The 14,999-nt window shown below is 40.6% G+C and overlaps 1 protein-coding gene across 2 annotated transcripts; it reads right to left on the minus strand.

Moving 5' to 3' along the window:
- Positions 1-1,345: 1,345 nt before the first annotated feature.
- On the minus strand, positions 1,346-10,186 carry RAB9A (RAB9A, member RAS oncogene family). Of its 2 annotated transcripts, XM_069875055.1 has the most exons (3): positions 10,103-10,186; positions 8,522-8,698; positions 1,346-2,228 (listed from the first exon to the last, which is right to left on the minus strand). In XM_069875055.1, the coding sequence occupies exon 3, from the start codon at positions 2,192-2,194 to the stop codon at positions 1,589-1,591; it is 606 nt and encodes a 201-aa protein (XP_069731156.1). In that variant the 5' UTR covers positions 2,195-2,228; positions 8,522-8,698; positions 10,103-10,186; the 3' UTR covers positions 1,346-1,588. The 2 variants fall into 2 exon arrangements, with proteins under 2 accessions (XP_069731156.1, XP_069731167.1); XM_069875066.1 differs by lacking the exon at positions 8,522-8,698 and having other exon boundaries at positions 10,103-10,184.
- Between the last annotated feature and the right edge of the window lie 4,813 nt (positions 10,187-14,999).

A 14,999-nucleotide genomic window follows, 5' to 3' on the forward strand; every position in this document is an offset into this window, starting at 1 on the left:
TAGAATACATTCAGAAAATTCTTATTAAGAGCAAGACGGATTTGTTTTGCAAGCTTTACTTCCAAATAATTTCACCTGTTACAGACTGAACAGATACATTAAGAGAAAATTCTTGCTGTTGCTGTACTCTCAAGAACGGCTTTTCTATTGGAACAAAACAGTTGCTGTGTGGAAAGCAGAGTCAGTGTAGTTTAGTGAATAACTCAACCTGTCCTATAGGCCGCAGACTTCCTTCTAAAGTCCACGAGCTGTGTACACACATGCCTGTTAGCAGTCAGATTACACATTGAAGCAGCAGTGCGCGATCACGTTTGCTGTTGAAAGGACAGTGGATGCTCTTGAGAGGCAATATTCAGCAACAAGTATTCTACCATTTAACTGCAATGCAGAGTCTTAAACACACTTCCTGTGTATTCTGTATCCATTAAGTACAGAATTTGCTTCTGTTCACTATAGCGTAATGAGTACAGTAATACAAAAGACAATGTCTTAAATTTGTAAGTCCATATCCCAAAATAGCAAATTAAATAAGGATCAAATTCAGCTCAGTCACTAGCTGTAGGTATTTACTTGTATTAGGGCTGAAAGATGTCAATCTACAGTAAGTCAAGAGCTTCCTGAGTTCTCTACATATTGCCAATCCTTAATTTCACAGTGCAGAGATTACTGGTAAACACATTCATAGCTCAGGTTAACAGGAATGAGAAGCTTGGAACTTTAAGGCTCAGAGAACTAAATGTTCTCTTACAAATTTGTCATAATGTGGATTCCTTCAAGTGCTATTAAAGCTGACTGAATAAAGCTATCTTTTTTGTAACTAAAAATGGTTATACTTCAGGGACTCAAATTGTTTGTTATTGATCAGAAACATGCTAGAATGGGACTTAAGGCAAAAACATGTATTAACTTAAAAAAAATCATCAGTATCTTGCATTAAATTGCTGGAAAAAAATAGTATGGCATTAGGGCAGTAAATGAAAGGAATATGAACTTTAGATACATAGGAAATAAATTTCCTGCTTAAAAACCTACATAAATTATAGCAACATTAGGCAAATGGAGAAGACCTGAAGGTAATTTATCTTAACTTATAATAAACATTAGAGATGAAGTACCACTCACAGCAAAAGGAATGTAGTGAGACTGAGGTTTAATATCTAGCATTGTTAAGAAACTGATTTCTAGTGAAACAAAAATGGAATGCTGATTTCATAAAAATATACACGTATAAAAGTATCTTTGCGTCTGAATTCCAGACCAGTCTCTCTGAAGTAGTGCTTCTAGAACTTTCAAGTTTTAATTATATTCAAAGTATTTATCATTTGAATAAAGTTGGCAAATTACATTTTGATATTAATGTTTTTACTTGACACCTTTCTAAACAGAAAACATTGCTAATTCAGTAATGGGTCACCCACAAATGGAAATTTTTCTTGTGCTCCCCTTTGCTTCCCCAAGAAAGCAGCAGAATATTAGAATTTTAATATTAGCGTGGAACCCATTTGTTATTTTATCTACTACACCTTCTCCATCATTTTACAGAGTGAGCTCATCAAAAGTAATTTGGCCAAACAAAAAAAAAATTAAGTCAACAACATGATGAACTGGGTTTCGGCTTCCGATGTAGGTTTACTGTATCTGTTTGAATAAAGTGATCTGATCTGTCTTCAGAGGCTAGAACTCTTCTAACAGCTTCTTCAAAGGCTGCTGCAACGTTAGTAGCATCTTTTGCACTGGTTTCAAAATAGGGATGGTTGCCGTTATTCCTGCACCAGTCTTGGGCTTCTTCTGTAGACACTTGCCTTTCATCAATATCAACTTTGTTACCCAGTATCACAAATGGAAAAGTTTCAGGCTCCTTGACATCTGCATAATAAATGAATTCTTTCTTCCAGTTGCTTAAGTTTTGAAAGCTTTGAGAGTCATCTACACTGAAGGTCAGCAGGCAACAGTCAGAACCTCTATAGAAAGGAGTCCGCAAGCTCCTAAAACGTTCCTGACCTGCTGTGTCCCATATCTGCATTGTAACAAAGTGTCCATCGACTTCCAACTCTTTATTTAAAAATTCCACACCTATTGTATGAAACAGCTGTGCATCAAACTTGTTGGTGACATATCTGTTCATCAGGGAACTCTTCCCAACTCCACCATCTCCTAGCAGTATTACTTTAAGGAGTGATGATTTTGCAGCCATTGTTATGGGAGTAGATCCTCCTGGTTTCCTAGACCTGTAAAGATTCAGAATATAATTTAAAAAGTTGTAAGCAGAAAATAGTTACACACATAAATAACTAAAAAGTGTTAAAAGTCAATGAACATCAAGTTTCCTGCAAAATCAGGAGAATTATGCTAAACAGGAGAAATGTAGATCATAGTAAGAGTACCCACACAATAATAAGCAATTAAGAGGTCTCTTCCACAGACTGCAGTCCATATAAGAGTCTAAGCAGTGAAATACACAGCATGACCTTCTGGTCTGTCATTTAGAACCCCCAAACCCTCCAGCAGTTGAGCAGAAGGGCTACTGCATCACATTCGACAAGTGCAATGATTCATTTATGTTCACTGAAGATGATCCATGGGAGAAAGTGGAGTGTGAGAATTTTAAAGAGCACAGTGCTGTATTTCATTAGAAAAGTTATTTTTTAACATGCAGAAGTGAAGAGAAAGCTTTAGGAATAAAGCAGGGCACTAATCTGTTGCACTGGAATTACCGCTGCACTTCACCCAAAACTGCAACAAGACAAGGAATTCTAGATCAACTCACAGGGAGTGCAGAACAAATGCAAATGCTTTAATTTTATTTTCAAAGTCTGCTGCTTAGGTATCGGTACACAAACATTAATTATTTTACAGTCTAGTCCTAGCAGAACAGCCATAATGAATGTGATACTATTACAACTACTATGAAAGCAAATTCACTGTTGCTACTTCAAATGGTACTCAAAATGCCAAATACTGTGGCCAAGTCTACACTGACAGTTCGTGTAGCAGGTGTCAACTTTGCACAGTAAAGCTTTCAGAAACAGCCTGCAAGTGCTAGTCAAGTCTGCTGCCACACAGGGATGGTGAGTTAGTGGCACTAATGAAGCTTTTTTACTGTCATATTTTAGTGTTAAAGGATTTTTTTTTCAATTAGTTAGCTCATTATTCGTTTGTGTCAGCCCAAGGTTTACGCTACTGTAAGGAGGGCAAACTAATACTGGAAAAAAAAAAAAAGTGTTTTTAATTGCTTGAGGGTAAAGCTTAATTTTAAAAAGACCAAACTTAAGTTTCTGTATGAGAAAAACTGCTGTTCATATACCTTCCCATTACCAAGAGAAACCAAAGTTATTCAGGCAAAACAGGCTCCTCTGTAAATACCATCTATTTAAAATGGAAACGGGTCATGTGTTGCCTAGTCCATCTCCTTCTCTGAAGGAAGGAATGCAGTCTTGCTGGTTGTAATTAGCTTACTGGCATATATATCACGCGTAGAGTACCACTGTGGAATTAATACCAAATACAAGCTGGCATGAGAGTCATATGACTCTGTGCTGCCTTAGAATCAGGGCCTACATTAGAAGTGGGAAATTTCAGGAATTTTTTTGGCTTTAATTTTCCATCTTTGAATGGTTATTTGTTAGACACAGCTGAAGCCTCATCACAAAGACATTTCAAAAATAAAAGGAACAGTGGCTGCTTCCATTAAAAATTTGTTCAGAGCAAGTAATTCTATTTATTCATACTGTGTAATTAAAACCAATGTTTATAAATCCTTAACAATTTACAGGTTTATATCACAACAATGTTAAAATTGCTTAACTTTCACAGAGCTATGGGATAATTGCTATGACTCAGGATATGAACACATACATATTTATATGTGTGGAAAGCCTTATCAGAGTTACCAGCCTATTTGCACATGAGTTCCTGGTTCACGTTGAAATACTTAAAATGGTCCAGTATCTTCATTTATATCCCAAATTCTTAACAAATAAGTTATTTGAGCTATGCTGTTAGATAGTACCATCTTTTCAATAAATAATGCATTCATGAGAACAGAGGGTACTGAATGTTTCCCTGTTCTTCCACTCCAGCGTAGGAACAAGTTGTAATTTTTTTTTTAATGTGCTACTGAAATCACAAGTTCCCTAGAAGACAATGTGGATAAGAAAACCTGACTTATGTAGTTCTGACTAGTACTTTGCACTTGTTTCTTTTAGCTTCTACAGTTTGAAGGACTGCAGTTATTATTATGAAATTCTCCAGGAAGTCACATTTTAAACAAAACACAAGCAAAAAAAGCGTTAACAGCACCTAGTGCTTTAGCGCTTCCAGAATGTGAGAAGTTACATTTGTGCAATCTCAACTACATGGACCATTACAGTGCCGTCTAGGAGACTGATGACTATAAAAATACTTTCATTGAGCAGACAATTATAGATCTGCCACAAAGCATTAAAAGTGCCTTTCCAATTAGAACCAAACTGGTCTTTCTACACAAAAGCTACAGAAATAGTCTTGCAGCACTGATAAGCAAGTATCAAGTATCTCAACACGATGCTGCAGGCAACATCACTTTTCAGGACATTCAGCTTTGGTGGTAAAAGCTGTCAAGCTTAGCTAGCAGTTAATGTTTCTGTAAAGTTTTTAATCCAAAATAAATGGGATATATATGTTCGGACATTTAAGTGCATACTTAAAAGCTGGACCTGAAGCAGCAAAGAAGGATGTTCAAAGGCATTATGAAGCATTTTCATTTGGGAGCAGCAAAGATTTTATACAATTATATTGTTTTGGCTCTAAGGGACTCATCTGCAGCCCCACTGATTAAGTGATTTAGAGTATCTGCAGAACCAGGATGGTAGTTTTCAGCACAGTAGACTGCTGTGTTTTTCACACTTACACATCCTTAAATAAGATTTTTAAAGAGCTCAAGTTTTGTAATTTTTGTGAAGTTATGAAGCCTTAATAAGCCAACAAATAAAAAACAATAAAACCTTAAGACACCTGGAGAATTAATGTTATTTCTCCTCTTACATACTTTGAACTTATCTGTATAATGTGCTTTTTGACAATGTTTTTGAAAGAAACAGTCAACATCTGATATCATATCTCTGAATATTTATTACCCTAGTGGTTCAGTTTAAATCATCATTCAGTATCTGCAAATAAAACCAAAACCTTGAATTTCCAACATGCATCTGAATTTTTTTAACCAGCATCTGGAACTGCAAGACCCCACAGAACTACAAAGAACTATCAGTCCCAGTTATTTCTTGTGTTAAGCTAATTGTGCAGCAGTCTCAACCTAGTACACAGAGGAGTCTATAAAGATCTTTCCCTCTCCCATGTTCCTTTACCATTTCAATATTCAAAGAAACTCTGACCAAATAAAAAGCAGCCCCACTCTGGCCTCCACTAACCTATAAGGACCAATTTAGATTTTCTTAAATTCAATGACTGTCAGTTTCATAGCTGCCTTTTTATTTTGGATGGAATTGCCTCTTTTAACACTTAGGTGCTGAGGCAGCACTCAAAGAAAAGGGAGCTACTTGGTCTATAAAACCATAGCACTTTGTCTAGGAATTCGTCTTTTTTATTATAAAAAAAAAAAAAAATTTACTAGATTAAGGAGGACCTGCTCATACCAGAGTACTGAAGGCTGAAGACAGGTTTTGTCCATGGAAAAACAGTGTTAGCCAACATGGTAATTTCATTGCATCTGTTATGTCAGCAACCTACAACCCCACTTAAACTATTAAGCAAACCAAGTCAATTGGACCAATTTACAGTTTCACTTTTACCACACTGATCTCAGCACACCATAAAAAAAAAACAAAAAAACCAAAAAAACCAAAAAAAAAAAACCCAAAAAAACCCAAAAAAACCCAAACCCAAAACAACCAAAAATAACCCCCCAAAACAGCAACTGAAATCTTACCTCTACCCCCACTGTTTTAATAAAAGACACCAAAACCTGGATTCATTGCAATAGCACCACTGAATTCCCTCAGTATTCTTGAGGAAACTGATGCAAGGGACACTTCAAACTTCCAGACTACTCGTACCTACTTCCTAACTTGGAAACAGGCAATAAGATTTATTTCAACCACCATGCTTGCAGCCACTGGTCACTGATAAACCACTTACTATATGAAATAAGATTAAACCCAAAGGTTTCCTAAAGATATGTGGCACACTGTCCTTTAAAGTTGTTGAACAGCACTCATTTGACTTGGAAAAGGAAAAAAAAACCCAACAAGGTAACGCCTTGTTCCAACTAATCATGTTTATTTACAGTCTAATACACTTTCAGCCAAGTCTCCTTAAAAAGGGGTCTGCCTTTCTTAAAGATTTAAGAAAAACACTATCTAGAAGTTACTGATGAGCAAAATTAGCAGTTCTATAAGCAGCACAACAATCACGCAGATGTGTTTTGTAACTTCCTATCTATTCTCAAATTTACACATACACAACACATCCATTTCAGCTCTGAAGTTGGTTCATAGTTTTCTTTGCTAAGCTTATTTTGTTGAACCGCAGATATAAGACATTACCAGTTTAAAAAGGCACACCAACATCTCAAGTATTTTGTCTGACAAAAACACTTGCCTTTCAATAACATAATGTAAACTTACTTCCTCATTAGTATTTTTTTTCCTTAACATTAATGAAGCATGACAATATTTACCAGGCCAGCATAAAATTAGTTGTTTTCTGTGGTTTGTTAGTTGCAGTGTCTCGTGAAAAAAAATGATGAAAACAGCTTCTGTGCAAAATGTCTGAAAAAAGTCACAAGATCTATCAGAGTTGCAGCACAAGGTGCAGAATCCAGAACTATGTAGTTTTCAACACTTACTGTTTGTGGAGTTTTTACATCTCTCAGCCCTCAAACACAACAGAGTAGTTATACTTGTCCCCTATATCAGATTCACAAGTTTCCAGATATCCAAAAAGGCAGAAGCAAATTTTCTCACTTTTCTCTGCTAAGCCAACCCTTGTTCTTGCATTCAGAAGGTACTGGTTTACACCCTGGCCAATTAAGTGGCAGAAGAACATTTTTTTAGTGCTTGAGAAGCTACAAGCCTGTTTGACCTAGAAAGATTTTGCTCTAAATTCCAAGATGCCTTGACATGAAGTCAAGGTGCTACACTCCTCAAACTTTTGAATGTGCTACAAGCTCGGACATTAGTCAGTTTCCAAACTGACCTTCCCCTCCACAGGGTACCCACGTCAAGAGCTGTGGATCAGGAACACCCCTTTACTGAGAGCCACTCATCAGCTGCCTAGTTCCCCAGAAGTCAGGAACCACTTCAATTATATGGCTCGACCTACTGAGACCCTAATAATCTCGCAAGTCTTCCTTCCTTTATCTCCGATTTCGTCATTGCACTGTGAAGGTAGTCTGTGTTTTCTGTCAGACAGATCTTTATGAATTTGATGGCAGGTTATCTGAAATTGCCTCTAGTTGTAAGCAGCCTAGACACACTTTACCCAACACCAGAATATCACTAGAGCTTATTCACAATCATTTCTAATATGAACAAAACCCAGACTGAACTGACATATAGCTGTTGCCACTCATTTGTATACAAAAAACCCCTGCATTTTGGAGTGTCATAGAGTTATTTTTAACTCCTGTGTAGTTCAGGAGTCTAGTTCAAACAGTTGCCTGGCATGACTCAGGACTATGAAAGAAGCAGCAACCAAGGGAAGGAATTCTTAAGTCTGCACAACACCCGCACATAAAACCATGCCCAGAACCCACTCCCAGAATTACTTCATTTAGTCTAACTTGTATCTAGCCATAAACTCAATCAGCAGAACTTGTCAGGAGAAATACCGACATGAATACCTCTGCTAGTTTAATCTTGAAGAGACTTGGCCTTCACTTTCCAGCTTGTTCACTATGTTCAAGTAGAATTAGCAAACATTTATTCTGATTTAATCAGAGTTGACATTTCTCAGTAGCTCATAGTTGAGCTATTCTATTATATTCTATTCTGTATTCTATTACACCCTAAAGTAATATTCTATTACTTTCAGCCAACTTCAAAACACCCTTAGGTGCTGCTGCTCTTGGTCCAACATTTCTAATATCTTACCTAGCAATTATTTCTGCTCACATGCGCTCGCCTTACCCCCTTGTATTACTTTCCCGTTTTCCTCCAGGGACTCCTAGCAACAGCAGCCTCCACTGGCAAGGCTACATTGTATACTCACACTCTTGCCAATACCGCTATGTGACCAAAGCCCATCCCTAGGAGTTTAAACGGGTTACATTGTACCAGGACATCCTACTACCTGCTCTGTGAAGCATGGAAATAAAAAGAGAACACCAAAGAGAATGAGTGTTATTTAGAAAAAAAAAAAGAAAAGAATCTTAAGGAATACTTATAAGCCTTTTTCTTGGGCATTTTTTTTATCCATTGTGTAACATTATGTAAAATTCCAATCCTAAGGAGCTGAAAAATCTGTTTCTCATTATTTATCACTAAATTGACACAAAATAAAGCTTGGAATTTAAATACCTTACCTGTCCCTCTGTAATTTTTTTCATGTATTTTCAATTTAAGGAAACCAATTGTTTGTTTGAGCACTCAAAACAAGGACTGCCAGAGCTTTTTTCTTTCCTCCAACTACACACTCTTGATTTTAACTTAATGGAAAAACCTTTACTAAAATTGAAGCAACAAACAGATCTCCATACAACCTAAGAGAAGACAGAAAAATAACAGTTCATTAGAAATTCCACGCTGATACACAGATGTAGCTGTACTATCCTTTAGTTAGGTTTCCCTAGAAATAAAAGTGCTAGGAAAAAAAAGTTTTACATTTATTTTGGGTTTGTCTGAGAAATGGCTCTCACTCCACTCTCTCGTTACAGCCTGTTACCTAATAAGCTACTGAACAGTCACAAAAAAAAAAAACTCAGACACACACCCGGGGCCACCCTTGCTCTAAAAAAAAGCAAGCACTAACACCTTCAGGTAAAGGCAAATAAAAACCACATGCTTATTTAGCAGAGCTATAAATTATTGTGGACAAGAGAGAAAGCAGGAAAACAACATGTAGGACAACAAACTGCAGGACAGCTATCTGCATACAAGTGTTTTAATTCCAAAACAAAATTTAGCCGAGGAGTTCCCTACTCACCCATCTCACCCTAGTTAATAAAATTAAGTGTTGCCTATGTACCTGGTTATATATAACCTTGCGATAAAGGCCACTAACATAGAGTTTTAAAACAACTTTTCTTGCACTCTTCTGTTATTCGATCAATTATTTTTGTAGCAATTACATTTAAGTGGAATATCTACATGGAAACTCCTCATTACCCATTCAGATGTGAGCAATTTAGCAACTTCAACCTAGTCGTTTTGGCTCTCCAGCCATCACCCAAGTTTGCAGAGCCATCTGCCGAGCCAGAGGAGCCACCGGCAGCTGCATAGAGTGGCTGTACCGGGTCACTGGTTTGGAAAACTAAAAGCTACACCGCAGAAGGGTCCCTCAGGAACACAGAAGCCCCTCTGCAGCAGACAGAAAGGGCGACAGAGATCGGTGTAGCCGTCGTGTCGGTCGTGTGCGTGTGTCTCTCCCGGTGCTGAGGAGACAGACAGGTCTGAAACCCGAGTTTCACCCACACCGATGGGAGATCCCTCCCGAGGGAGCACTGCGCAGCCGAAGACTGCGGATCAGGCGCCGGCTGAGCCGCCTCCCGCAGGAGCCCCCGCCTGCCCGGAGTCACGGGATCGCCGATCACGCCACGCTCCCCTCCCGCTGCCCGGGGACCCCGGAGAGGGGAACGGAGCGACAAAGCGGGGAGTCAGAAGGAAAGGAGACAACGAACCTCCCTCCCTCTCCGCCCCCAAAGCCAGCTCCGCAGAACCTTCCCCCGAGGCCGCCGGAGAGGGAGCGCCGAGCCCCAGACGGGGCGGGGTGGGGGGGGGTGCAGCGCGCGGAACGCGACCCCCTCAAGCCCCAACAGCGGCCCGGCCCGCCCTCCCCGGGACACCGGCCGCTGCTCGCTCGCCCCTTCCTCGCGCCTGCAAGGAAAATAAAACGTGAGCAGAGGCGCGCCGAGGAGAGCGCGATGAGCGCCGCGCACAGCTGGTACCTGCCCACGGGAAGGGGGCCGCCACCGAGCCCGGGCCGCGCCGCCGCCGCCGGGCGCTGTGGAAGGAAGAAACAACATGGCGGAGCGGGCGGGGGCGGGGGCCGCGTGGATCACGTGACAGAGCCCCGCCCCCTGAGGTGAGGGGGGCGCGGCGCGGTGGGGGATGCTCCTAGGGGGCTGCGGGGAGCGATAGGGGTTCCCCTCAGCCTCCTCTTCCCCAGGCTAAACAACCCCAGCTCCTCGTAAGACTTGTTCTCCAGCCCCTTCAACAGCTTCGTTGCTCTTCTCTGGACTCGCTCCAGAGCCTCAACATCCTTCTTGTGGTGAGGGGCCCAGAACTGAACACAGGATTCGAGGAGCGGTCTCACCAGTGCCGAGTACAGAGGGAGAATAACCTCCCTGGACCTGCTGGTCACGCCGTTTCTGATACAAGCCAAGATGCCATTGGCCTTCTTGGCCACCTGGGCACACTGCTGGCTCATGTTCAGTCGGCTGTCAACCAACACCCCCAGGTCATTCTCCCGAGGGTGATGCAATCCTGGCTTGTATCAGAATCAGCGTGGCCAGCAGGACCAGGACAGTGATTCTGCCCCTGTTCTCGGCACTGGTGAGGCCGCACCTCGAATACTGTGTTCAGTTCTGGGCCCCTCAACACAAGAAAGACACTGAGGTCCTGGAATGTGTTCATAGAAGGGCAGCGAAGCTGGTGAAGGGGCTGGAGAACAAGTCTTATGAGGAGCAGCTGAGGGAACTGGGGTTGTTTAGTCTACAGAAAATGAGGCTGAGGGGAGACCTTATTGCTCTCTACAACTACCTGAAAGGAAGTTGTAGCGAGGTGGGTGCTGGTCCCTTTTTACAAGTAACAAGTGATAGGATGACAGGAAATGGCCTCAAGTTGCACCACAGGACGTTTCAATCGGATATTAGGAAAAAATTCTTTACTGAACAAGTGGTGAAGTATTGGAACAGGCTGCCAGGGAAGCAGTGGACTCGCCATCCCTGGAAGTGTTCAAAAAAACATTTAGATGTGGCACTTCGGGACATGGTTTAGTAGGCATGGTGGTGTTGGGCTGACAGTTTTACTGAACAACCTTAAAGCTCTTTTCCAACCTCTGTGATTCCATGGTTCTATGTGCTGTGTGCAGGACAGGAGGTGTTGGGGTGTTTGTTCAACCGTGGACCTGCAGAAAGCTCTAGACTTGGGAAGCACAGTAACGGGAAGGAGTTTGCTCACAGCAAGCACACAGCACCAAGTAGTCCATAGAGGAACCATAGTGAGTGCTCACTGTTGCATGACATTTAAGAGAAGGACTGATGTTCCAGTGCAAGGGGATGAGACTTATTTGCTCTAGAATGCCCTGTATTATTAAGATTTAGAAAGCTGTTTTATAGTATTTGCAGGTCAGAGTTATTTATTAAAGGCAGCCGTCTCACTGTGCTCCTCATCAGGGGCCCCATGTGAGCAAACTCATGACTGTAAGGCAGCTTTGCTTCATAGGTAGAGACATTACAAAATATAGTCATGTCGATGAAGGAACTAACCAAAATCCGAAGCACGCTACTCAGAAACAGTAGCTAGACTTTTCTTATTTCTTATAGTAATTCAGAACAACATTGACTTGATCATTTAAACAAGATCACAGGAAAAAAATCTACAGAAGTTGGTGACAGTCTTTTCTGTGCTCTTACAATTTATCACAAGAATAGAACAAAATATGATTAAAATTAAAACAGCAGAAATTATTTAAGTGAATTCGAAGAGGGTCCCACATCATATAGAGGAGCGATCATTTGAAGTACACCCATTTGCTAAAGCAGTCATCACATGCTTCTGATCATACAGGAGATGCAATCAGACTAGAATTACCCCTCGCAGAGTCATCTTATTCTGGATCAGATTTATAACCCGGCCCAACAAATGGGAAACAAGATCTCCATATCATCAAAAGGAAATGTCTTCTGACAAGAGCAGTATTATTAAAGGTCAGTCCATGCTAGAGGCAAATCTGATGATACTAGACCCATTCTTAGTTAACAAGTTGGACTTTGACATTTTTTAAGTATTTTTTTCCTCAGATCTTCTTTCATCCAGTGCTGAGTGAACTATAAATAAGTGCTGCAGGGCTGAAAAATGGCCTTGAAATGAGAGCAATTTTAAGACATCAGTTTCGGCAGTATTTTGTGATTTTAAAGAAAAAAATCTGCATTTAGAAGTGGAGGAAATTATTATTTTGTACTTGATACCTTGTGGGATGAAACTACCATCTTTTTTTTCTTGAGACAACACTCGTTTTCAGACATTGATACATTCAAGCAAATTTACAATCATAGAATGGTTTGGATTTGAAGGGACCTTTAAAGGTCATTGCGTCCAACCCCATGCAATAAGCAGGGACATCTTCAGCTACATTGGGTTGCTTAGAACACCATCCAACCTGACCTTGAATGTTTCCAGGGACAGGGCTTCTAAGACCTCTTTGGGTAAACTGTTCCAGTGTTTCACCACACTCACTGTAAAAAAATTCTTTCTTATATCTAATCTAAATCTACCCTCTTTCAGTTTGTAACCATTACCCATTACTCCATCACAACAGGCCCTCCTAGAAAGTCTGTCCCCATCTTTTTTGTAAGCCCGCTTTAAGGGGTCACAACAAGGTCTCCCTGGAGCCTTCTCTTCTCCTAGCTGAACAAACCTCACTTGGTCTTGTTGGACCTCATGAGGTTTACATGGGCCCACTTCTCAAACTTGTCCAGGTCCCTTGAATTTTTAAAATTCTAGCTAGAAACAAAATTCTTCAACTTCTGAGATAAGATGTATTTTTCTTTCACATGGGAACATAAAAGAAAATGGGAATGGACCGTGCTGTAACCATTTGCTTTTTATAGACATAACCTATTATGCTTTTTGTAGACATAATGGAGCATCAATAGATTTACTCTTACGGTCAAAATACATGCATGTGTACTTGAGGAACAGGAACTGAAGGCTCTTCTCCCTTGTGTCCACCCTGTTACTATTATTCATGTATGTAACAAAACCAATAGTTGCTGTAGAATGATCAGAAACTGTAGAACAAATAATGCCATTGACAGGGCTGCCAGTTCTTAGGAACAGACAGAAGAAAATGCCTAGCTAAGATGTGGTTTGAAACACATACACCAAAATCACTCGTTTTAAATTCTGCACACAACGTAGGGTCCCGATGGTGGGTGCTGTGGTCTCTCCCCCTGCCTGAGGCTGCTGCCTGATGCAACCGGTGGTGATAAGTAGGGCTGGGGCAGTGCTGGCAGGGCAGCTGCCCTCAGGGTCCTGCTGCCAGCAGAAAGCACATTCAGCTCAAGCTCAGGCTGAGCCCGGGTCCTGCTTCCCACCTTATGCCCAAGCTCCCTGCTCAACACCCAGCCTGAACTCAGCACTGCCTCCTTCCCAGTGAGCCTGGAGCTCACTGGAATTTTGGCTGATTGTTGTCATGGAACACGCCCTGCTCTTCCTGTTTGTGCGCTGTGGGACAGCGACCTTTTTCATTGAAGTCAGTGTCCCTCCAATCCCTGTCACTCACTCTCTACTCTTGGCTCATCTCCTCTTGTGTAGCAACCCACCTTTGCTGCTCCTTCATGCGCAGGTTCATTTGAAAGCTGACTTTGCAGCTAAAGGATTTTTTTCACAGAGGTGTGTTCATGAAGAGATAATCACATCATAATCACATGCTAGCAAACAGTGCAAATAACATGCCAGTGGCAAATAAAGGGCATTTTTTAATTTCTGTGTGTATGAGAAAGTTTGGTAGCAGCAAAGTTCTTATATAAAAGAGCTTGTGAATGATGCTTTTTACCATCGGTAGTTGGCAGGAAGACTTTGTCCCATCCTAGCAAGTGATGACATGGCCTCAATAAAACATGACTTTGTCACTTCCTGGCTGAATTACAGTAATACAAAATAAGGGGATATGAAATCATCTGCCTTTATGGCTCTGTTAATACCAGAATGCAGCAAGCCAGCACCCAAGCCATGCAAGAAATTATCAAAGTGCTCTTGTTTCTTTCCTTATCTTCCAGGCACTCAGGTGAACTGGGCCATTACACCCTGAAGATTTCCTGAAGGACTGCAATTCAACATATTTGGTCCTTAAACCACAGCCTATTACAAGATAACTTTTCTTTTTGCCAGAAAAACATCTGGGTTTTTTTTATTGTTGTTTAAAGAGTTGCAGTTCGTGGTTTCAGTAACAAATGTACAGAGCATAGCAGACTGAAAGGAACACATCATAAATAATAAACAGCACCATTTTACTCTTGGTTGTAAAGAAAGAAAAAGTTTATGAACAACAAATAGCAGCAGAGCACCTCCCTGAAAAATGATACAATAAGAAGGTCATGAGGGAGATACAAAAGGACCTCAACAGAATGGAATGGAATGAAATGGATGCTACCATGGATCTCCAGCAACCAGGGAGAATCAGGGAGAATACTCTAACAGAGTATTTCCCAGAATAGTATCTTCACTTTTACATTGAAAGTTGTGTGAAATTTTTTGTTAATTTAGCTCTCATCTTCTTAAAACACATATTACAAATTCTGCAGCTACAGTTTGCTTGAGCTTCAAGTGCAATCTATATTTAAGACCTTATTGCTACTCTTAAAAGATAGGAGTCAAGAAGCAGCTGAAATTACAGAGTCTCTGGAAAACCCAGTGAAAACAAATGCCAACTTGTCTTGTGTATCACTCTCCTTTGTGAATTAGCATCATGAACATGCTAAACATTGTACCAGGAGTAATTGTCTCTGCTTAAAAAAAGTTAAGATCTCTTTTTCCCCACCTGAAACAAACTGGAAAAAAAAAGCTCACTTCAACAATGTAAAAGAACCTCACTTTTCAAAGCTTTCCTTTTATTCTTGT

This window comes from Phaenicophaeus curvirostris, chromosome 1, assembly GCF_032191515.1.
Source record: "Phaenicophaeus curvirostris isolate KB17595 chromosome 1, BPBGC_Pcur_1.0, whole genome shotgun sequence".
In the NCBI taxonomy this organism is placed as follows: domain Eukaryota; kingdom Metazoa; phylum Chordata; class Aves; order Cuculiformes; family Cuculidae; genus Phaenicophaeus; species Phaenicophaeus curvirostris.